This window comes from Rousettus aegyptiacus, unplaced genomic scaffold, assembly GCF_014176215.1.
Source record: "Rousettus aegyptiacus isolate mRouAeg1 unplaced genomic scaffold, mRouAeg1.p scaffold_m13_p_2, whole genome shotgun sequence".
NCBI classification, from domain to species: domain Eukaryota; kingdom Metazoa; phylum Chordata; class Mammalia; order Chiroptera; family Pteropodidae; genus Rousettus; species Rousettus aegyptiacus.
The window spans coordinates 150,663,000-150,688,209 of NW_023416295.1; the positions used below are offsets into that span (position 1 = coordinate 150,663,000).

Genomic DNA, 25,210 nt, shown 5'->3' on the forward strand with positions numbered 1-25,210 from the left:
GAAAAATCACTTTCAATGAAGGCGTAGTTTACAGATTACAACCTGTAATCTCAACTCATTTGCTCTCCCAGGTTTATCAGTCAGTGTGTGTGTGTGCACCGTTTCTCTCGACGTTATGGTCTCTGTCTGATGTGGCTTCTCCCACTTGTGTCGGCATAGAGTCATGAAAGACGAGTGGCATTTTAAGGGAACGTAGCCTAGGGGAATAAAAGTAGATATTAGGACTATAGTTGGTTCATAGCCTTTCCAAATCACAGGCGACCCAGAAAACAGTTAAACCTAGTTTTCAGCTGAATTTAAATTTCATACATATATATTTTAAATATACAGAATGTGGAATAGTTAGGATTTCTTTATCGTTCTACCCTTTGACGTAGTTCTTTTTTTTTTTTTTTTGAGATTGGAGAACTAATACTATAAATTGAGAAAATCGATGTTATAAAAATGGAGATGGTAAAAATTCTATTTGTTTTCATTGTTTTTAGGGTGATTTCCAGTGCAGACCGTGGAATACCGCCTCCACCCAGAGCTCCTGCTCCCGTGCCCCCTGGGACTGTTACCCAGGTGGATGTTAGAAGTCGGGTGGCAGCCTGGTCTGCATGGGCAGCTGACCAAGGGGACTGTGAGTAGTTCTAGGAATTGATGCTTAATGTACATTTACGTTGGGTTGTCACAACATAGTACTTGCTTTCAAATTCTGATGCTAATTTCTGAGCTGAAGTTTAAGGTTAGTTTTAAATTTTAAATCTTAGAAAAAGGAAAATTAAACCTTGAACACTGTAAGATTATACGTATGAGAGTTTAGACCAGTCATTTAAAAAATATGGTGTTAGGATTAGAGTTTTTTTTTTGTTTTTTTTTTTTAAAGTTAGTCAAAGATGGGAAGTTTGACTTAACTAGCAAAAAAATGGTAGTTGAGGCTAGTGATTACAAACAAAAAACTATCAGGTTTGGTTTTGTTTTGTTTTTTAACATTATACTTCAGTTTTTTGTTGTTTTCCCACAAAAATTAGTTGTGGTTACATGGACAAAATGTCAGGGCAGTGGCGGGACAGTGGGAAATGAGTGAAAAGCATTCTCCATCTGGCTCCCTTTGTTGAATGGGCCCTTCGTGTGTACGGTCATTTTAACTTAACATTCTTTTTGTAAGAACAAATCATCTTAAACATAGAATTTAGTGTAAATTTTTATGTCAGAATGTTTTACCAAATCTGAAATTTTTATGACTGGAAAATGCCTTAAAATTTGCTCAGTTAAATCTCTTAATTTTAAGGGTTAATAAATGGCGATCCAGCAAGTTTGAATTTGTGGGGACTAGAGCCTCACTCTTTTGCCTACTAGTAGTTCAATAGACTTCTTAAATCCCTTGTCCTTTATCTAGTAAAGCACCCTTCATCAGGGATATTTAGCAGTATAGTTAAACAACAGAACCTGATTATCACAATGAGTGACATTGGACTGTATTTTGAGTCTGGTGAGTCAAAACTGGGCTTCTGGAGCTAGGCCAGGATCTACATTTGTGACCTTGGACAGTTATGTCTCTATTTCAACCTCACTTGTAAAATGGGGACAATTCCTGGATTGCTGTGAATCTGAAAGCATAAAGTCTATAACAGTACCTACTACAGTGTAGTAAGAAAAATTTAAGTTTGTTCTCATTTTTACCAAACTGAGAGCATTTTATTTTCTGAATTACTTTCCATTTTATTTAAATTTCTCATATCCTTAAAGTTATTTTCAGAGGTTTACAGCCTAGCTACAAACAGATGAAAGAAATAAATCTTTGAAACATGCATTTTTGAAAAATAAATTAACAAAGTTATTTCTTACTTTATAACTTTATAACAGTTTGTTTTGGGAACTATATACATTTCTATTGATTCATTTTGTCTGTAAAATTTTGTACTTAAAAAACTAGTTAGGAGTTTATAATGTTTACTACTTTTCGTATACTTACGGCATTTTTGTTGTGGCTGTTATTTTTTTTCCTGGAGAAGATATGAGTTTTATTTTGAGAGATGTCAGATGATCTTTCTTGAGATTGAGGAAGGATAGTACATTTTAAGTTTACAAACATTCTAAATAAAGTTGTTGAAACATTTGTAAGGCCTAATATAATTTACAGCAAAGAGAAAGTTTATCCCCAGGGGTTTCTGGGCTCTTGTTAGATTTTGTCTAAATTACTCTGTGCAAGGTCATCTATGTAAGACAAGGTTTTCAGAACTAATTTACTCCTAGGCCAAACAGAACACAATACTTCTTATGTGAGGTTCTGTCTGGATCCAGGCCAGTTTTTAGTTGGAAAGTCTCCAAAAGAAGTATCTTTCTGGTTCCTCCAAAGGCTCCTGCTGACTCAAACTGAAAAACTCCTGAATCCTTGAGTTAGTTAGCTCTACTCCCAACTTCCAAAAGTGATCTCTGTGGAATGATGACAGTGACAGTGGGGTTCCTTAGTCATGCCACAGACCCAGAAAAAGTTTGCGAAATCCTACATCACCCCCTCACCTCAGCCTCCCATCTCACCTCACCTATCTGGAGTTCCTAATAGCGACATATCAATTTCAACCGGCTGTTTTCTGTGTGGTATGTATATACTATAGCCAAGATAGCAGCTAACCACATGTAAAACAGCAGCTACATGGCAAGACTTTATACATATGAATTCTAATTATCTTAAAGTATTTAATAGCCACTAATTAAGTTTTATAAGACTCAGCTATTTCTTTTTTCTTTTCTTTTTTTAAAACAAGATTTCATTTATGGAGAAAGTTAGACCTGGAAGAGGCATGGCAATACAGAGTTGTCGATATTTTTTGCAATTCTTTATATCAAATGTCATGAATCATGATGATAATATCATGAACTGTATTTCCTTTAGTGATGATACATTTTTCCTGTTCCGTCCACACATTTTTTTGTGCATTTCACCAACTACGAAATCTTTGTACTTATATCTATGTTTAGTGGTGGTGTTAACCTACTTACCAGGAAGGAATTCATGATAATGCTCTCTTTATTTACATCATGCTTTAGCCAAATGGGCTAATTTAACATCTCGAATGCTTTTAATACATTTATTCTTTAATTTGCAAATTCCTGTAGGTAGTTATAATTTAAAAGCATATGACTTAAAATTAATGAGCCTAACATTGTGAACTTTAAGCCTAATGACAACTGGAATTTTAAGAAGCACTTTACCATCAAAACCCCCAAAGCTTTATTGTAGTCACAATGTTGGAACATATAAAAATTAGGAGCTTTGTTCCATTAGAATTAATTGACTATTTAAGAAGTAGGTGCTTAAATGTGGCTTCATATTTCTTGTGTAAAAATTACAGAGTGCTAATGTAAGGTTGGTTCCATAGGCCACTGACATAGGGAAGAGGGAGACTAGAACAGTAATTATAGGGTAAATCAACATTATAAAGGTAGAAGGCAAGTACCTCAGCTCTGCCCAAGTGCTTCTGTTAGTGGTTACAAGGACGCATGTCATAGTCGATAGTCCCCAACCTTTTTGGCACCAGGGACCGCTGCTGCCATGCGAATCTAATGCCTGATGATCTGAGGTGGAGCTAAGGCAGTGATGCTAGTGCTGGGATGTGACTGCAAATACAGATGAAGCTTCACTCCTTTGCCCTCCGCTCACCTCCTGCTGTGCAGCCCTGTTCCTAACAGGCCACGGACCAGTACCCAACCTGGGGTTTGGGGACCCCTGTCATAGATGATGAGCAGAGATTTGGTTTTTATCCAGTGGAGGTGCTCACTTTTGCAAATAGCACTCTTTTCTAGCCAATTTTCTAGCCAGTGTTTAATTACTTATACTGGTATTGCTTAAGCAACAGTTTGAAAGAGTTATGCGTCTCTCTTTAGTTGAGAAACAAAGGCAGTATCATGGGCATGAAGAAACACCTGAGATGATGGCAGCCCGAATTGACAGAGATGTGGTAAGCACAACACTCCTCTTTAGATCATTCGCTTGTTTTTTACAAGAGTAAAAAGTATTAACAAGGAAAATTAAATTGATTTAAATAAAGACATTTTATGGAAATTAACATTTTCTCTTTCCATTGATAGTTATGCACTTTGAATTATTTTTTCTTAACTATTTATGCATTATGGCAATATTTAATTAATAGACTTTATGCAAATACTTAGTGATAGGAGTACTAACATTAACTAGTTTACAAAGGAATTTAAATGGAATTATCAGATTTGAGGGGTTTGGGTTTTTTCAGTTTGTAATTCATAATTTAAATATCTTTTTTAATATGTCTTGCTGGCATTTATTAAAAATATTTTATAAGGCCTGAAAGATAAAACTCAAGTGGCAGTTTTTTTAAGGTAGATATATAAATTTTAATTTCTTACAAAAGCGTAAAGCTATATTTATTTTTATTTTTCCACAGTAATTTACTCACACAATAACAATGCCCTTGATGTCATCGTAATCTATGATGTCAGTATAATTACTTTTTATACTACACTCATGTTCCTAGCTTGTTTGGAAACAAATCCTTAGAGGAATTTGAAGTTTGGAATTTAATTTTTACATCACATTATTACTTATTATACTTAAAAGTTCACTCTTAATTCAAATTTCTAGTCTTTAATTTAGAAGAATATCAAGTTTCACAAATACTAAAGAAAGTCAAAGTCAACTAAGACATAATATATAGATAATCAAAATTCATCTGATGATCTCTGAAAGCATAGTTTATCATTAATTCTATTTTAGCATATAGAAACTCTTATTAATGCTTATTGTAGATTATCTGTGTGTTTATCAGGATAACACAATATTCTATACACCTTTAATTCCATGAAATAATGTTGTTGGCGCTTTATTGGAACATATTTTAGGAAAACAAATTACTCAGTGCTCTTCTAAGAAAATGTTTCTTAGAATTATTTTCCCCTAACTTTATGTGGGAGAACACTGTGAGAAAATTAGAGTAATTGAAAATAATTAATAACCTGAGTAAATATTGTGAATGCTTTCACGATGGTGTTGAAAATAGAACAAAACTAAGCTAAAGAAAAATGTAAATTTCAGACTTTTGCCACACGTATATTTAGTTCAATTATTCTTAGAATTAGTGATACTTGAAATTTGCGTGTGTGTGTGTGTGTGTGTGCGCGCGCGCACGTGCGCGTGTGTGTGTGTGTGTGTGTGTGTGTTTACTTTCTGATTCTCCTTTACTGACAGGTGCAGCCAAAACAAAAATAGTTTTGTTTTGTTTTATGTTTTATTCTATAATTTCTAATTCCAGCAAATCTTAAACCACATTTTGGATGACATTGAATTTTTTATCACAAAACTCCAAAAAGCAGCCGAAGCATTTTCTGAGCTGTCTAAAAGGAAGAAAACTAAGAAAGGTAAAAGGAAAGGCCCAGGAGGTAAGTTGGTTGGATTTTCTTAATCTTCTAAAGACCAACCCAGTGCTAGGCAGAGTTTCTGTCCTTGGACCACTGAGCAAACCCCCTTTGACTGTGGACTGAGGTCCTTTTCTAGTTTGGGATAGCACTGGAGACAGGCAGAGACCAAGATAAGCCCAGGGAAGTGTCTATTTTGGTTCCCAGCTGGCTACAGTAAAGACTCTAGGATGCTTTACCTAAATCTCAGAGACTCTGAGATTCAACTAGTGGTTGTTTATAGTTTTCATTAGTGATTTTAAAATTAATATTTGTTAAAGTCATATCTGTATTCTTCTCATATTTGAATTTATTTTTAAGTATAGAACCACATTATTACTTAAATAAAAGGATTGATTTTTCTCATTGAAATAGATAAAAATGTCAATAGATTTGAAATTTTTTTAATCACAAAACTTCAGACAGTACATTCAGGTTACATACAAGCAGTTTTTGCGTCTGCTGTATTTCGGCTATTTAAAATGGCCTTAAAATGTATAAAATTATAATTGTGCAACAGAATGCCATACACTGAAATATATAAAAGAATAACAAATAAATATCTCTTTCATTACACATGACTTATAGATCTTTGCCTAGCTCTCATCTCCATAAACATCTGAGCTGTAGACTTGTTTTCCAGATGTGTATATCTGGATATATCTTACCTCTCTATATTATTAAATTAAGTATTATTGCTTTCTGATGTCTCCAACCACTTATTTCTCCTGTATTCTTTATGAAGGATACACTATCCTCTTGGTCACCCAGATTCAAAACCACAGATTCTTCTGTGACTCCATTCTCTAGCTTATATCCAACATGGACTTTTTTGTGTCTCTTATATCCAATTATTTTCTTTTTGTTTTTATAACCAGCATCTGCTTCAAGCTATCATCATTTTTTTACCCAGCTTTCTAAGCAGTTTGCAAGTCTCCAGACTCTTATTCTGTGAGGACAGTTGTCTTAAAGCTCTAAGACAGTCACTTTATTCTTCTGCTAAAAAGCACGTTAATTCCATGTTCTATTGCTTAAGTCCACTTCTCACTCTGGCAGTCAAGGTCATCCACAATCTAACCTTGATCTATTTTTCCATTCTCATGTTTCTTTGCTTTAATGCTTTTTGTTTCATGTACATGCAGTTTCCTTTTTCCATGTTTTTGCTTATGCTTTTTTTATGCGATTATGATTTTTTTTTTTTTACCAAAATAGCCTGGAACAAACCTTTCAAATTCCATCTTAAAAGCAACTTTGCCCACGAAACATCATTTATGTATACATTTCCCTGTTTCCCAACCAGATGTGGTGTCTTTCTGTAGCACTTAGTTGGTACATCTTTGTTGCTTATCTGATTCATGTCCTCTATGAGATTTTAAGGCCTGTGAGAGCAGAGCTTAAATTCACAATGATAAGCACAATTACTGGCACCTAGAAGGGCTGCAATACAAATTTATGAAATCGAATGAGTAATAGGTGGAGCCTAAAGGTAGAGGAGTCCATTTCAAATGTTGTTTCATCTTAATTTGGTACAGACTGTGAGATGTGCAGAGTAACTGAGCAGCAGTGTATATGGGGTAATCATCAAACTTTACAGACATGTTTTTTTTTTTTTTCATTTAATATATTTTCTTGGCACTCTTATCTACTCTTTTTATTTATATTTTTAGAGGGTGTTTTAACACTGCGGGCAAAACCCCCACCTCCTGATGAATTTATTGATTGTTTCCAAAAGTTCAAACATGGATTTAACCTTCTGGTAAGTGAAATTTATTTATACATAATTAAAATAAACAAATGAAAGAGATTAAAGTCCAGCCAGGATGTTCCTGATTGAACTAAGAGATGAAATTTTTCTTACAGATTTTTAAATGTATTTTTTACTTACCTTTAATTAGAACAGATTATAAAACATGAATACCTAAAAGATTTGATCAAAAAGAATAACTCCTTTTTTAAAAACTAAATTTTCTAAATCTGACTCACCCATGCCAATTAATAGACTAAAAATGAATCTAGTAGTAAAGAACTCTTCATCTGAGTCAGTGTTGGACCTTTCGAGTATCTGTCTATGCTCAATTACATCATCTTAAAATGTTTTTCTGTTTTCTTAATGTTACAGGCCAAATTGAAGTCTCATATCCAGAATCCCAGTGCTGCAGATTTGGTTCATTTTCTGTTTACTCCATTAAATATGGTAAGATTTTATTTATTTGAGGAAGTAACCATTCTTAGTATGTTTTCAGTCCCAAGTGTTTATTTAGATTAAGTAGACAACTTTTCTTCATTACCTCGCATAAATATTTCTCTTGCCATCTATGTGAACATTAAGGATGCAAAATTTGAGAGTTTGAAAGAATCTTAGAAATTACGTAGTTCGAACTTTTTATTTTATAGCTGAGGAAACTAATGTCTCTGATAGGGCTAGGAAAATGAAAATAAATAAAGTATTTTAGTATATACTAGTATATAATATAAATGGATTGACTAATATAGAAAATGTTCTCTTTCTCATGAAATAGAGAAAATAGGCATGAGGAGTCCAGTTCTGAATGGATGGCTTTGCTGCATGATGTTATTCAGATTCCCATATTCTTTTCATTGAAGTGTTCCTCCACCACCTGAGCTGTCTCTGATTCAATCCCTTGTTCACTTATTTATTCAAATAATGTTAATTGGCAGCCTGCTATGTGCTCGGCATTATTAGTACTTCGTTAGGAATAAAACAGACATAAATTCTTATCCCCGCAGAACTTATATTATAGTAGGGAAGGGCAAACAGTAACTAAATAAATGCATAAATAATACAGCCTATTAAAAATAAATACATAATGAGTAAATACAGCAGGGAAGGAGAATAGGCAATGTTTCAGGTGCATGCCTGAGTGTGTGTGCACGTGCCTGTGTTGTACATTATGGTTTTTGAATAAGATTAGTTAAGGGAACAACTCATGGAGGTGTCATTTGAACAAACAAAGGAGGATTAAGTCATGTGGATTTCTGAAGAGAGAGAATTCCAGAGAACAGGGAACATAAATGCTATTAGATGGTAATGTGCAAATTATGTTCTTGGAGCAAATAGGTATCCTTACTTGCACAGAGTGAGATCTCGATTAGTAGGAGATGAGGTCAGCAAATTAGTAGGACATATCTTGTTGTCCTTGTAGGTGATTGTGAAACCTTTGACACTTTTGGAGGATTTTCAGCCAGAAAAGGATTGCTCTGGCTGCAATGTTTAGAAATTTGGGGGAAGAAAGGACTGAGTGGCTATTAAAATAATCCAGATGGGAGATTATGGTGTTTGGGAACTTTGGAGGTGATGAAAAGTTGAATTCTGGTTGTAAAACATAGAAACAACAGAGTCTGCTGGTAGACTGGATGTGCTGTGCAAGAGCCAAGGAATCTTCAAGAGTTTTGGCCTGAGACTATTAGAATAAACTGATTATTAACTGAGCTAAAGACTATGGGTGAAATGGGTTTTTGGAGGAGGATAAGGAATTCAATTTAAACATGTGAAAATTGAGTTATAGTCAGATGGAAAAGCTTGAATTGGTAGTTGAATATACAAATTTGGAGTTCAGTGGAGAAATCACCTAGACAAATAAATCTGGGGATCATCTGCTTATAGAAGGCATTTAAAGCTATTAAAGTAAATGATGTCACCAAGGGAGTGATTCTAAATAAAGAGGAACAAGAACTGATTGAGCCTTAGGCAGTTTCAGTGTTAGAATGGAAAGGACCAACAAAGAAGATTGAGAAAAAGCAGTAAATCAGGAGAAGAAACCCAAGAATATTGTGGTATTCTAGAAGCCAAATGGAAAAAAAAAGTTTCCAAGAGGAAGAATTGAGCAACTATGTTAGATACCTGTGGTGAAGTTGATTTACCTCCATGTCCTTGTGATAGCTGTACAAAGGCAAAAAAGGCAGCTTTTTTTTTAATTAATTTTTTTTTTATGGTGACATTGGTTAACCGAATACTATAAGTTTCAGCCGTACACTTTAACAGTAAGGCATATATACATATTTACACTTTATCTGGTAGGAGATGACTAAATTTAAACAGATAATTTCTTCCTTTTTCCATTTGGCCTGAACTTCCTCATATGGTCACACCTAACACCAGAGGAATATAGTCTCTATCTGAGTGACTATATCATCCATCTAAAATTTAGAGGATTCTCTTTCTAGGCTGAAGAAGGGAGTGGACACTAGGGCGCAGTTAGCAGTCTGGCATGCACACCGTGTTCCCGCTGTGGTGATATGCGCAAATAGAATGTTCCCCCCAGAAAACTTCCTTTTCGTACATCTATATTTTTGCAGAAGTTACAATTCTTGAAACTAACATAATGGTATGTTGGAGGCTGTTCTCTTTGTGAAGGAGTGGGATGTTTCCATGAGTTTATCCAGCAAAAGGTTGTACCACTGGTGTTATAAGGCCAGGATCCAAGATATACATCTTCATTTTCTAGATTTTCAGTATCCAGGTGTGTAATATACCTCCCTTCTCATTTTTTATTTCTTATATTTGCAAATAGTATAATCACAATCTTTCCAGGCTGATATTGTGTGTGACCATCTTGTCCTACAGGACAGATGGGAAAAATAGCTGGAGTAATATTTAAGAGTGCACAAAATGCTGCAGTTTGGGAAAAAGCATGGCAACAGAATTTATATTCTATAATTAACACATTTGATATTATCTTAAGAGTATTAGGAAGTATTGTTGATAAAGCAGTTTTTGCCACCTCTTTTCATTCTTTTCACACTCTTTCACAGGTCATAAGTAAATACCTAGTCATTACACAGAGTAGAAGTATAAAATAATAGGACTGGGCTCCCTAACATACAGATTTAGTCTTTTAGATCAGGCAATGTATCTGAAAAAATTGATTGATTTTATATTTTCTTTTCTCAAAAATGACTGCTTATTAATGGTCTCCCCAATCATAATGCTTCTGTTTCTGCATTTCATGTTCTGCCTATAGAGTCCCAGACATTTTACCTGGACGAGAGAGTTGGGCAGGAACATTTATTCAGGGCCGACTACCAGCCAAACAAAATTTAGTGGTTTTATAAACCTTGTGAATCCCTCCATCCACCCTCAGCATCTACACGCAAGCATACTCACAGCACATGTGTGTGCACACATGCCCACTCACGTTCTTAGGAGGGAACTATGGCCCATAGCCTCTTATTTACCTTCTTTCTTTCATTTCATTCCCTCTTTTCTCTGTTAAAACAAAGATTTTAATAATCCTCTATTCTTTATTCCTTTACTTTTTCCTCTTAGTCATCTCCAGATATTTACTGAAAATGATTATATGGCTTGGGAGTAAAAAATTACTGTGCCAGGCTGTCAAGGTAGATTTTCTTTTCAAATAAGAGTCAGCCTACCTCTCCTATCCTTCATCATTTCTTTAATTTTTTTCTCATTCATTCCCCTAACACTGTGTCTTCTGCAGTTCAAAGTCAGGTAAGTCTTGATCCAAGTCCTCAAGGAAGGAGAAACTGAAAAGTAAGCCATAAGTCACAATCTAATGTGTTACTAATATGCACAAATGCTTTTGGGGACTTCGAGGTACATCAGAGTTACACTGTGGGGTTAAGAAGGGCTTCCCAGAAGAGGTGGTACTCGAGTAGAATTCTGAATGATGGAGGAAGGGCCTTCTGGGGAGTCAGGAAACAGCATGTGCAGATACACAGAGACATTCAGCAGTACAGCAGGCTCAGAACACCTGGGTGACTGGCAATATTCAAAAAAAAAAAATCTCTTTCTTCTTGTGCCATATCTCTGAGAAGGTGAGATTTTTACAAAAGGTCTCTAGTTTCTGCTCTAGGAGATAACTGCCATTCTTTAGCCAGGAAATGGCCCCCTGAGAAGTAAATTTGGAGCAGTTTTTGGACACCCACTTATCATCACTTTATCAGAGAGCTGCACCTGTTTATTTCTGCGAGTCATTAAATTATGCACTCAAAATCAGGACAATTTCCTAGAATTAAATGCTGGGAAAAAAATATAGATTCAAAGTACCAATTTTCCTTCTTTCACCTTTCTCTCTGGATCTTTTTATTTTGCTTCATCTTTATAGGCACAGCCACAGACTGTTGAACTGAGCCTGTTTCTCTCCATAGTCTTCCTTTCTAGAACCATATTTTTCAAGTTTGGCATAATAGATTTTCCAGTGGAGATACATATTTTAAAATTTTAAAAAAGCAGAATTATTTAAACCATCTGACTTAGAATTCTCTGGGTAGCCATTCGTATTTTCCAAGTAAAGTACAGTCACAAGCAGCCAATAAACAGATCCTTCGAAAGTTGTTAAACTATTAACTTTTCATTTTAGATTATTAGGTACTGTTGGGCTGACCAAATTGATTTGTCAGGCTGTTTTTTATTCAGTAGTGCATTATACAACATCAAAATTTAATTCAAGTGTATAAGAACAGTGCTTGTTTTTGTCATGGCTTTTGTCTACATATTTCGAACATATACAAATAATTATCATCTTTTTGCTAAAAATGATTGTTATTTTAGGTGATACAAGCAACAGGAGGTTCTGAACTCGCTAGTTCAGTACTGAGCCCCCTATTGACTAAGGACACAATTGATTTCTTAAATTATACTGTCAATACCGACGAAAGGCAGCTGTGGATGTCATTGGGCGAAACTTGGATGAAACCCAGGTAAACATATATGAGTTTAGCATTTAATATCTATAATACTTTAAGTATTGTTCTCTGTTTATTACATAGATCTAATGAAACATTTATTTAACTTTCTATGTATGAAAAAGCCTAAATCCTTAAAAGACTAGAAGTCTAACAGAGAAGATATAAGTGTATGGAATATAAGACATGATAAGTGCCAAAAGTGACTCATAAACAAAACTGCTGTTTATTGGCATGGTAGACCAGTCAGGAAGAGGATTTAGAGAGACGATAGTTAGCTGTCAAAGAAAAGATGACATTTAAAATCATAAAATCAACAGATAATAATATTAGATATGTTGTGTGTATATATGTCTATATACACACACACATACACATTATATATTTATGTGCATATAGCATCTTCTAGTCACTCTTCCATTCACTTTACACAGTTACTGTTATCATTCCTCATACAGATGAGGAAACTGAGGCATAGAGAGGTTAAATAATTGACCCAAAGCCACACAACTCATAAATGGCAGAGCTAGGATTTGAACCTCAACAATCTGGATCTGGAGTTGATGTTCATCATTATTTTGCTAAGCTGCCTTTCAGCAGGATGAGTAAGATTTCCACAAATATGTAGCAGAGAAAGGGCCTCCCCAGCAGAAAGAGAAGCTCGAGGGAAAGGCATGAAGCAGGAAATCAGAAGAATAGAGTATGAATATGGGTTTAGCTGGAATATAGACTTTGAGCAGTGGGTAATTGAGGAGAAAGGGGAGAGATGGTAAATGAGGCATCAGAAACGAGCAGGGCTGGGTTATGAAGGCTCTCGATGCCATTAAGGGGTTGGAGCATGGCTCTCGGTTGTGGAGAATCAATAACTTTGTAAATAGGAATGTGATATAACTACATCTATGTTTTAGAAAGATCATCCTAGTGGTTGAGTCTAGTAAAGACAAGGACTAATGTAACTAGAGGCAGTGAGGCCCCTTGGGATGAAGATGCTATAGTAGAGATTCCTTATTAATCAACACTCTCCAGGACTAGAACAGTGTTAGTGAGAATGGAAAGGAGAAAGGGGTAATTGTATCTTGTCAATAAAGTGATTATGGAAAACAATTCATTAACAATTGTAATGTTAAAGTTTGCTGAACAAAGCAAGTTATAAAAATGTTTCTCTTTCATTATATGTAAATAAATAATGTTTGCTTTCCTCATTCTTCCAAACCTTTTATTTTTCTCACTACTTAACGTGAATCATTCACTTTGGTCACTGAGAAGCTTGTCTTCCTAGTGCTTTTGAAAGGGCTAGCCTAAAAGAAATGAAAAGAAAAGAAAGAACTGGTTAAATAAGTTTTTTTAAATCTATTAGATTTATATAGATTATGATTTTATGATAAACCTAGGTAAGATCTTTTAATTTTTAAGAGTATTAGGAAATGAATAGACTGACTTAAAAACTCATAAAGGTATAAAGATCATGAAGGTACATAATAATCTGAATAAAATGGCAGAAATATAACCTGAAGAATTAAATCATGTGTGAAAGATACAACAACATATTTTAGCAGAAATAAAGCTATAATTTTTGTCCTGGTTAATTTTATGGTTTTTGAGTGGTTAGGAGCTTGCAGAAATAAGCAGAATTCAATCTGCCTTTATTTTTATAGGTAGTAACTATGAGTATAAACGTATTTGCTTTCTTTTCGGGAAGGAGACAGATTAGGTATACATTGTTTTTGCTTGTTTTTTGTTGTTGTTGTTTTATGCATTTGTTTTTGTGTTTCATGACTAGCCTTAGTAAAGATAGTCTTGAGCATGAATACATTTAATTTTATTCTTCATATGTCTTAATGTCCTTCTACAGAGCAGAGTGGCCAAAAGAACAGTTTATTCCACCATATGTTCCACGGTTCCGCAATGGTTGGGAGCCCCCAATGCTGAACTTCATGGGAGCACCGGTGGAACAAGATCTTTATCAGCTGGTTGGGTCTGTGCCAGGTGTAGCAGAACATCAACACAGACATGAAACAAAAAGATATTCCACGGAGGTAAAGTTTTTTTTTGTTGTTGGTTTTTTTTTTTTTTTTTTTTTTAGCATTATCTTCTGTAGAAAGTGTAGCGCTCTGCATGTTCTTGTAATTATGATTGTGAGTCCTCATCTTATCTGAAGATTGTTCTAGAACTAATGACTGACTAAATGTCCTGCTGCCTGTAGTCACCTCTCTCTCTCTCACTTCTGTCATTGTTGTGATAGTTGCTCTGTTTTTCTGTGAAGCCCAACAGGAGCCCAAATCATGCGTTCTAGCCTGCCAGCCCTTCCCCTGCCCTTCCTGCCAGCGCTCCACGAGCCCCGGTGATCCTGTCTTTTTTAAATATTTACTTTGTCTCCTTGTCAGGAAATTGCCCTCCTGCCACTTGGTTTATTCTATTTTCCTCTATCATTATCAGACCCTCAAGACAGTTGCCAGAACCCAGGTCCTCCCACCCTGTCTCAAGCAGCTCTTTGCTAAATGCTTTCTTTTTTCTTTTCCTTTCTCTCCCTTCCCTTTCTTCTTTCTCCTCTTCCCCTCCCCCTCTTCCTTCTCTTCATTTTTTTTTAAACCTCTAGAGTCCTATCAGCCTGACTAGAAGGCCAGAGCTTTTCCTGGACTCCAGTCCAAGTTTCAAATGATTATTTATAATACTGTTGGCACCTTGAAGAGATGATAAAATTTATTGTAGCTTTTAAGTATTTAGTAAGTTTCAAAGTAAACCTATTTGGGGAGCAAATTAAGGGATCAATATTAGTTATGGTATCTCCTCACAGTCCTTAAAAAAATGATTTTTCTATGACTCTTATTCTGTCAGAAAAGAAAAATGAAACATTGCTTAATGTTAAATTAAACCAAATAGTTGATCAGAACTGAGGAATTAAACGAATGAGGTCTAGTTTGAAAAAGAAACAGTAAATGATGACTATATCCATATTCATTTCCTTTATTTAATTTGTTAGATTAATATTTTCAGACTACCATGGGTATTTATAATGTGGCAAACATGGTATTTTTAATGAACCAGAGTAAATCCTCACTTTTAAGGAAAAACATTTATATAAATTAATTCTTAAAATTGTTCCCGTGGACAATAACCATGATATTATAGAAGATAGGTTAAATTTTGCAACTTTAGAAATAAAGCAAACATACTTCTTTGAAAATAATTTTTTATAAGAGAACTCTTTCTTTCCTCTGACTGTGCATAAGGGTAGAGGTGGATTCCATAACTGGTCTTCCCTATGAGTGATTAAGAAGATGACTTCAAAGCTCTGAGCATTGGTTGGCAGGCATATGTCTCTATCTGTAATTTTGCAGTTCAGACCTCATCACTGTGAATTTTTCTTTCCTCATAGAGGGCAACATTGCTAGAGGAAAAAAATGTAATCAAACATAAAATTATGGTACACTTGCTGTTGCTATAGTCACAGCTGACTATTTTCAAATCATAGAAATTTCTAGCTGATAATCTATATCTTAAATGAGAAAAATACATCAGTTTTATAATGTAAGCCTCAGAAAATCACTTTTGTGAGTTCTTTTTCAATATATATATTTAGAGAGAGAGTAATATCTTCTGGACTTCCAGTGCAAAAGTTTGTCCACTCTCACTGACTAAATAATTTTAAAAGAAGAATTATTGAAAATTCTTCCTTATAATGAGTTATCATTTTCCTGTTGTAAACTGTTTTCCATTTTATGACTTAAGTACTTATTCAGAGGTTTTAAAAAAAAAAATGAAAGGCACCTGCTAAGCAATTCTAGGGAATTTTATGCCTTAAGATTTTGTTGGAAGCCAAGTAATGGTGATTTAAAATGCATAAAAAAATGCAGTCATCCCCAGAAGAGAGATTTTATTACATTTTTTTGCTACTCTAATAAAATATACTCAGGGCGAAACTTGGATGATTCAGATTTTCTTTAGAATGCAAAGGCATAGGTGAAACGGAGTGACAATGATGGTGGCAATACTCACCTTGTTTACTTCCTCTGAACCAGCGGCAGCCCTACTCAAGGTTGCGTAGTCATTGTAGTCCTTCGTTGTCATTTGTCTCCTCCCTTCTAATATTCTCAGTGACTCTCGGGACACAATGATTTCATACTGGCTGACCGCACTCTGTTATGCTCAGAGCTAGGCAAAAGGTGTGAGTGATTCTGAGTCTCTTGAACTCCTCCCTTTATGACAGCCCTTAATAAAAAGTTGCCATATCATCTAGTTCCTCAGCTTTTTCCTAGAGAAATGATGAACTGAATTAATTAAGCCATTTTTTAAATTTTATTTTTATTTCAGCTTTATTGAGGTATAATTGACAAAAAATGTTAAGGTATTTAAAGTGTACATTGTAGTGATTTGATATATGTATATATTGTGAAAAGATCCCCCACATCTAGTTAATTAACACATCTATCACCTCACCTATTTATCTTTGTTATTGTTGGGAATATTTGAGTTCTACTCTCTTAGCAAATTTTAACTATACAACACAGTGTTATAAACTATAGTTACTGTTTTACATTAGATCTTCAGACCTTATTAATAGCTGAACGTTTGTACCCTTTTACCAACCTTTTCCTATTTCCCACAGCCCCTGGAGACCACTTTCCTACTATTTCTATGAGTTTCACGTTTTTTAATATTCCAAATATAAATCATACCAGCATGCCGTATTTGTCTTTCTCCAGCTTATTTCACTTAGCATAATGACCTCAAGGTTTGTCCATGTTGTTGCAAATGGCAAGATTTCCTTCTTTCCTATGGCTGAGTAATATTCCTTTATAATATATATGTATTACATAATAATATGTAATTATATATATAAAATACATAATTATGTACATAAATACACACACACACATCTTTTTTATCCACTTATCCATTGATGGACACTTAGGCTGTTTTCATATCTTAGCCATTGCGAATAATGCTGCAATGAACATTAGGGTGTGGCTCTCCAAGATCCCAATTTCATTTTCTTTAGTGATATACCCAGTGCTAGGACTGCTGAACCATATAGTAGTTTTATTTTTAATTTTTTGAGGAACCTACATAATGGCAGTACCAATTTACATTCCCACCAACAGCACAAGGGTTCCCTTGTCTATCCTTGCCAACACTTTGTTTTTTCTTGTCTTTTTGATAATAGCCATGCTAACAGGTGGGAGAGAATATCTCATTGTGGTTTTGACTTCCATTTCCCTGATGTTTAGTGATGTTAAATACCTTTTCATGTACCTGTTGACTATTTGTATGTCTTCTTTGGAAAATGTCTAGTTTCTCTGCCCATTTTTTAATTAGATAGTCTTTTTTTTTTTTTTAGCTATTGTGTGAGTTTTTATGTATGATTGAATATTAACTATCACATACACACACACACACACACACACACACATACATATATGATTTGTAAATATTTTTTTCCACTTCATAGATCGCCTTTTACTTTGTTGATGGTTTAAGCTATTTAAATGGTGAGGATTATTTGTTTTTATTTGTGTATTAAGTGCAGTATCTTGATACATAGTCCATAGGAGTAATGTAATATGGGCACACCTTACCTGCCCTGCCTGTGGGCACACTCAGCCCCACTCTGCTAAATTCATCCTTAGAATTAACTGTAGTGAACATATGTCTAATAGTTTTCTAAAATATTCCCAATTTCAAATATTTTGCCACAGTGAATACATAAACAATCGAAATAACCAAGGAATTCCGGTGCTTCAGGATCTATCGCACACACCCATACCTTGTTTTACTTGAGAAAACAATACAAAATCCTTGGGTGAATGTTTTTTGTTTGTTTCTTTGTTTTCCTTCAGTAGTTTTGAAACCATGCTGCTCAGTAGGACCCCCAGTTCTTGCTCTTGGCTAGCCCAGTAGGTTCATGTCTGAGCTGTTAACTGCCAAAGGAAGCGAATCCAGCATCGCTTTCTCCCGGACTGTTTACTATCAAGATCAATGTGTTTTCTGCCTTTTGGTGTTTCCCTTAACAGTAAACGTGATAATAGTGCTGCTATTTTTTTAAAAATCAAAAAATAATTTCCGTGTACATTTAAAAATGAGAAAAAAATGAGAGGGTAGTTTAATTTTAATGCACAGAGTTCAGATGATTTTCATGTGACAAGAATTACCTTGCTAGAGTAGTAAAGAACTGTTTCTTAAACAGAGAAAGCAAAGGTTAAGGGTTTTTAAAATAATTTTATTTTATACATGCTGTTAGAGTCTACCTAATACTAAAATCACTTATTACTGAAATTCTTGAAGGAAGAATTTACAGGCATACCTCATTTTATTGTGCTTTGCTTTATTGTACTTCACAGATGTTGCATTTTTTACAAATCAAAGGCCAGACTCTCACCAGGAAAAATAGCACTACTTTATTGCGATACTCACTTTATCATGGTTGTGTGGAACCAAACCCACAATATCTCCAAGTTATGCCTGTATTGTTTTCATACCTGCGTATTTCCAGAGTTAAGATTTTGCCTTTGCAGTAATTACTTTTCTTATTCTAAGTAGATCTTTGACAAAAATGTATCAACCCCTTTTCATAGTTTTTTTAACTTAATGGTCAATCACTTGAAAATGATAGTGATCACAATATAGTGGAGGGTTTTTATTTATTGACATCAGTGTCATTTAATGGGTATTGGTGATTCTTTAATCTCTTCTCCTCTGTCTTTCAGCAATCCAGCGTATTAGAATATGCTCCACCTCCACCTGATGGGTATGCATTCAATAACATTTACACAAGAGGGACCCATCTGGACCAAGGGGAAGCCGCTGTTGCTTTTAAGCCAACTCCTAATCGCCATGTAGATAGGTAACATTTCATGAGCATTATTTGGAAAGCTGTGGATCTGATTTAGTGCAAATAGAGGTGCCAGTGTATGCCATTGTTCACTACTTTAAACTTTCCATCTCTCAGTTGTTTGATAAAGTTTCAGTTGTTTCTTTATAGAACTGGCTGAACAAAGCCTTCAGTCTATAAGTCTAACTGGAGGGCCTCCAGGCTATAATTCTAACTTAGTACAGCTGCCTTTGGATGACTTTTTCTTTGAAAAAGACACTTCTTACAAAATCTGTGATTAAGAAGAAAGAATTGTTTTAAAACTCTCCACTAGTTTGTACCAGATGTTCTCTAAGGATCTTTCCAGATCTGTAACTTTTAAAGGAAATAATTTCCATCTTCCTCTCCCTTGACAAAAATAAACAACCTTCCTTTAGATAGAAATTTAAAGATAAACTAAATACTTAAATAGTCATTTCCTTCTTTGCCATTTTTGCCATTTTGTCTTACTGTATATTATTCTTACTTTCCAATTTTACATTTATTTTCCCAAATTTAATATAGGCAAAGATGGAGAATTGAGATGGGGAAGAAATAAAGTAATTGGGAGAGGTTCAGTTTTTCATTCCTGTTTTCCAGCTACTGCAAGTGAGATTGACATAGAGACCAACCCTTATACATAAAAAAAAGAAAAGGAGGTGAAATATTGGTAACAGGGATATGGGAGAGTGATCATTTAGATGAAGTGTGGGGTAGAGGGCTTGTTCTAGTACTTTGCCTCAAAGCCTCTCTTACCATGAGTGTTGCATGCCCTTTTGTTTTTTCCTTTTTTTTTTTTTTTTTGGCGTGTGTGCTCTTTTCTTAATCGAATTTATAGAATGTGGGATTTAAAATTTTTGTCTTCTGTTGGAAACAACAGTAGAGGAATACTTAAGTAAGATGCTGTGGAAATTATACAGGTATTCTAAAGGCACTAACATATAAAATGGAGTACAAAGAAAAGGCAGCAATGAATAATACGTTTTGAAAATGCGAACATATGAAGTACATTTTAGTTTATAGATTCAAGTTTCAATAGGTATAGTGAAAATTAATTTTGAAGTTTAAAAATTACTTCATGGAATTCTTGACTGACTCATACTCATTCTTTATTTTCTTTATATGTCAGTATTCTGCCTTATATGTCAATATTCGAGAAATTGTTTCAGATTAGTGATTCTTACCTTTTTGTTTTGTTACATAACTCCAGTGAATTGGGATAGCTTTTCACAGCTAAGTAGCTAGAAAACTACTTGAGTATGTTTCTCACGTGTGTTCAGAGTTATAATACCTATTGATACTAGAAACCTTTTATCATATTTCAAGGCCACATCTAGCACATTGTGACCATTCAGTAAGTGTTTGTAGATTTATTTGATTGATTTATTGAATAACTAAGTATGTGGTAGTGTATTCAACATTTCAGAGTCACTACCTCTCTGTCCTTCACTCGCAAATCTGTAATGTAATAGTATTAATGATGGGAAAAGCTCTGCCATTTATTTTGGGCAGCTTACCATAAAGTCTTAAAAGTTCATCTTGATCTCTGTAGAACATCAGGGGAGCTTACTTTTCACTTATTGATTTAGTTTTATCTCTGTATCTTATCTACTTTCAAAATGGATTCAGGCAACTCATTTAAATACATGTACTTAAAGTAATGTTAATATTAAAAATTAAATAATGAAATAAAGCATACAATTAAACCAAGAGCGAGGATAAGAATTAAAATATTTTGAATCTGTGATTGAATTTCAAATTCATCTTTGAGGTTCCTGGCTGTTCCTCAAAACTATTTGTCTCACGGAACTGTATATATGATGTGAGAGGTGATTAATGAACATTATTTTTAAAGATATTATATATTTTTTCCTCATTCAGAGACTGCTGTGGTGAATTTCATAAGGTTTATTTTATAACTTTTGATATATAGGAAATTTAAATGGAATTTAGTGAAGGAATTTCTGTGAAGGGATATTCAGGTATATAGACAGGTTGTCAAAATTTAGCCAGAAAACAATTTTTGAAAATAAATTGAGTGATGAGTGGATTGTATATCTCTTTATGGATCTCATCTTTCATCTGGGCTATTACAATAGAATTTGGAGAGTTGGTAGATACCTGGATCACTGATGTTCTATGTTGGTATGAAAATTTATCATCACAGTTTCAAAAACTACCTAAACATTTTGATCTGATATGAAATACATAGAGGTTTGGAATTTGTTTTTATAATAATACTTGTTATTCTTAAACTCTATTACATGCCAGGAATGTAGTAAATACCTAATGAAGTATATTCATTCTTCAGTGAAATTACCATGTTATTAGGGAAATCACTAGTTGAAGTTAGAGCCCTTACCTTAGAGGGATTTTAATTTACTGCTATTTAATAGGAATGAGTGTTTTAGAGAAGTCTCAGATCATTGTTTTCTCTGTATCTACTCTATAATAAGTGCATATCTATTATTCCAAATCAGAAACAGAGACCATACATTCATTTATATACGTTTTAGGTCTTTTAGGGAACTTTGGTACCTCTCAAAAATTACAGAGTATGATTTTCAGATTGATACTTATGGTCAGTGGGATATCCAGGTTTAATCTATGGAAAGCAAGAAACTAAAGATTTGTGAATTCTAAAGTACTTTATCAGTGCATACTGGACAATCACTTCTGAGTCACATAGGATAGCAAAGACTTCAAACAGAAATCCAGCAAAGTTTTCTTTTTAACCTACTCATTCAGATACACAGTGGCAGAGATTTATTCTACTCTTTATTATAGTACTCAACTCTCCATTATTAGTAGTGATTATTTTTCAGATCATAGGGGAGAAGAGCATGAGGGAGGAGAAAAAGATAGTATCAGAAATTACTGTTTTTCTAACTTTTTGAGTGGTTATGTATTGAAATGAAGAAAATAATATTTGTTCATTGTTCATGTATATTAGATTTTATTGTATTATATATGAAAATATTGTAATTATGTTTTAAATCTATTAATGGTAATTTAATGATAAATGATTTTTTTAAGAAAGTTATTTAAATATAGAACTCTTAGACATGTTCTTACTATTAAAATTAGTTTATAGTTTATTGTCAGAATGTTTTCTGGTAGGAATTGGGTTGGTTTAATGTTTGATATCTGTTTTCAGGCTTTAGGAAGAGCTTACAGAATAATCTTTTTTTTTTCTAATAGAAATTATGATCCACTCATAACACAACCCAAGAAATATGCCAAATCCAAGTACGACTTTGTGGCAAGGAACGGCAGTGAGCTCTCAGTTCTAAAGGATGATATTTTAGAGGTAATAGAATTTTACCTTTATATCTCTTAATAAAATAGATTTATTATATTTTCTCTTTTCATTTATATCTAAACCTTCCTCAAAGAAATGTTGAGGTCAAGAAATTATTCTTCAATAGTATTTTATTTTACCAGAGATAGAGCTTATTATATACATATAGCTATATCTATTTAGGAGGGGAAGCTACTTTGTCTGTTTTTTGTTAGTATGTTTGGCTTTTATTTTTTCGGAGGGGGGTAGATTTCTAGGGTTACTTTCCCCCTCTTCCTCCTTCTGGGCTTTGTTCATTTTGTAATCAAGGCTAGTTATCAACTCAGATGTAGATGCACTATAACATTTTAATAAGAGAAAACATTTCCTTCTTCCCGTTCTAGTACCCTGGCACAGTAAGTGAATTAATGATTGTAGGAATAATCTACCATGACTTTCAGATCTCTTTTCTTAGTTTATATCTGAGCATTCATCTTCTTTAATATATAATGTGAAATAATCACAGTAGTTTTTGTAGGGAAAAAAAGTTTTCATACTTTTCTATTCCAAAGATGGAGACAATACATAGACCTTTCCAAGCGAGTCATTTTAGTTACTATAATAGTGCAAATAAACATTCTTGAGAGGTAATATCAACCTTGGGTAGATTCACAACAGTAGTCCCAAAGCTGTTCTGCACTAGTAATTGTAATACTTAGTATAGTTCTTAGGAACCATTAATCCCACAATACGTTGATACAAAGTCAACTTAATAGAAGTGAAAAAGTTTCTTGCCCTAGGAATAAAAATTGGATTCCTTTATAGATTGGTTTTGGTACAGAAATGATGCCCTTATCTTCTTGCATGATGACAGATCCTCGATGATAGGAAGCAATGGTGGAAAGTTCGAAATGCAAGTGGAAACTCTGGATTTGTGCCAAATAACATTTTGGATATCGTGAGACCTACAGAATCTGGGGTAGGGCGTGCCGACCCACCGTACACACATACCATACAGGTAATCATGAATTTTGAGCAAAATTTAACTTTTAAAAGTTTCCAAATTTATCACTCTTAAATAGGATTTAAATACCTTTTGTGTATTAATCATTTTGAGACTTAATAGTTGTACAATTTGTACATATTTTTTAGGATAGCTCAGAGGCAATGGTGAGAGACAGAAATTATACATATGTTTTATGGTTTACTTCTTTGGGAAATTGTTCAACATGTTTATAATTAAATGACTTTCTCTGAACACTATTTTTTACACCCTATAACATTTATGACTTATGGAGAAATAGTATTTCTGCCTCTTCACTCTTAACCATAGCCCTCGTAGTCACTGGCTTCTTGTTAGACAATAGCACAGACAGTGGCTGGAATATCCAGTGGTTCATCTTCACTGGGCTTTGCCCTTATTCTCTTAAATGTTGTGCCACTGACCAACTTTGAACTTGTACTTATCTCAACTTATGTCAACACATGAGTATTTATTCATTTGGTCTAATATATTTTTCCTCTCTTGATTTTAAGATTGAAATGTACTTGTGATATAGGTTACATGGGTAAGGTTCTCTCTTCTTGATCACTGAAAAATTTTTATTTCTATGCCACCATTCTGGGATTTAAGTGATCCTGGTTATCTTATTCACCCTAACATCTGAATTCACTTGCTGTAAAGTGTTGGGATTTGGGGTCTGTGACAGGATCTCTAGAGTCAGTTTGCTAGCAGAAATAGAATGGATGAACTATCTCATATATAGCCTCTGAATCTGTAGCGCCTATTTTTCTCCTTTTTTATCAGAATCTTGAGCAAAAGATCACATCTAATTACATAATAATGTCATGAATTTGAGTACAAGCTACTACGCAGTGGAAGCATTAATTTTCATGCCTAGGCTTATTAAAATATAGACTGTTCATACCTAGAATCTTGGTCCTGTGCTGCCATGTCCATTCATTTAAATATTTCTGGCTCCTCGTGGCATACAAGTCTAGTACAGGTCCTGCTCTTGGCCTTATTAGAATCCAAGAATCAAGCAAACATTTAAAATAAAGAATTAATAATTTACAATTTATGCATCTTAATAATTTAAAGTGATGGCAATGGAAAGATTCTATTTGCTGTGCTGTTTTGGCTGGCCCGATATACATATATATTATATATTTATTTTATGTTCATCGTTTGTCATTAGCTGTTGATGCCAAAGAAGGAATTTGAGTTATTCAAGGTATGGTCTACTCCATTTCCCATGGATTTTTGAAGTGAATTTCCTAACTTTGTTATAATACCTTTTTCTTTTCTACATCCTGACTTTTCTGATTTTGAGATGTGGTTACCTGATGTAATATAGGCTTTCATTTGGTTTATAAATGCAAATCCTTTATGTTCTTTCCTATAGAGGTTATGACTGAATGCCTTATACAGTGTTAAAGAGTGTGTGCTTGAAACATGCTGAAAACAGTGATGGAGTATATCCCCTTTGAGTTCTATGGACTGTTTTTAATATTTAACTCATGATAAACTGTAAGAGACACTACTCACAAAGGATATAGTTTTGTGAACAGAAGCCAAGAGTTTATATTTTAGGCGTTAAAAACAATTATCCAGTTATCCAATTTTGTTTTTATTTGTGTACATGGAACTACTATAAGATACCTAAAACTTGCAAACAATATAAATTCTAAGTATTTCCCCCCACCTGAGATTTCCTAAGGAGTTTAACCTCTCTTACTTTTTCCTATTTACTGTTCAATCTTGTCTTTTTCTTCACTTCTGATTCCTTACTTGAGCCACAGTTGACTTTTCTGTTTAAAGGTTGCTTCTGTCTAAAATTGAACCCAGACTATAAATACATATCATAGGTAGAGAGAGTACCTTTTGAGAACATAAAACCTACCCCTCCTTTCTTGAACAGAGCTTCATCTTATAGTTTTGTCAACTTTGGCCAACTAAGAATTTTTTTAAGTACTCACACTTAAAAAAACTTTTTAGTCATTTC

General features: G+C 34.1%; 1 protein-coding gene across 4 annotated transcripts in view; it reads left to right on the forward strand.

Annotated features, from left to right (window-relative positions):
* Positions 1 to 25,210, forward strand: part of EPS8 (epidermal growth factor receptor pathway substrate 8) — a 149,296-nt gene that overhangs the window by 106,980 nt on the left and 17,106 nt on the right. For all 4 annotated transcript variants that reach the window (XM_016140560.2, XM_016140563.2, XM_016140559.2 and 1 more), the window contains 10 exons: positions 486 to 622; positions 3,871 to 3,944; positions 5,271 to 5,397; positions 7,080 to 7,168; positions 7,532 to 7,606; positions 11,945 to 12,093; positions 13,931 to 14,114; positions 18,783 to 18,919; positions 22,127 to 22,235; positions 23,080 to 23,223. In XM_016140560.2, the coding sequence (XP_015996046.1) occupies positions 486 to 622; positions 3,871 to 3,944; positions 5,271 to 5,397; positions 7,080 to 7,168; positions 7,532 to 7,606; positions 11,945 to 12,093; positions 13,931 to 14,114; positions 18,783 to 18,919; positions 22,127 to 22,235; positions 23,080 to 23,223 (1,225 nt within the window). The remainder of the gene's footprint in view (positions 1 to 485; positions 623 to 3,870; positions 3,945 to 5,270; positions 5,398 to 7,079; positions 7,169 to 7,531; positions 7,607 to 11,944; positions 12,094 to 13,930; positions 14,115 to 18,782; positions 18,920 to 22,126; positions 22,236 to 23,079; positions 23,224 to 25,210) is intronic.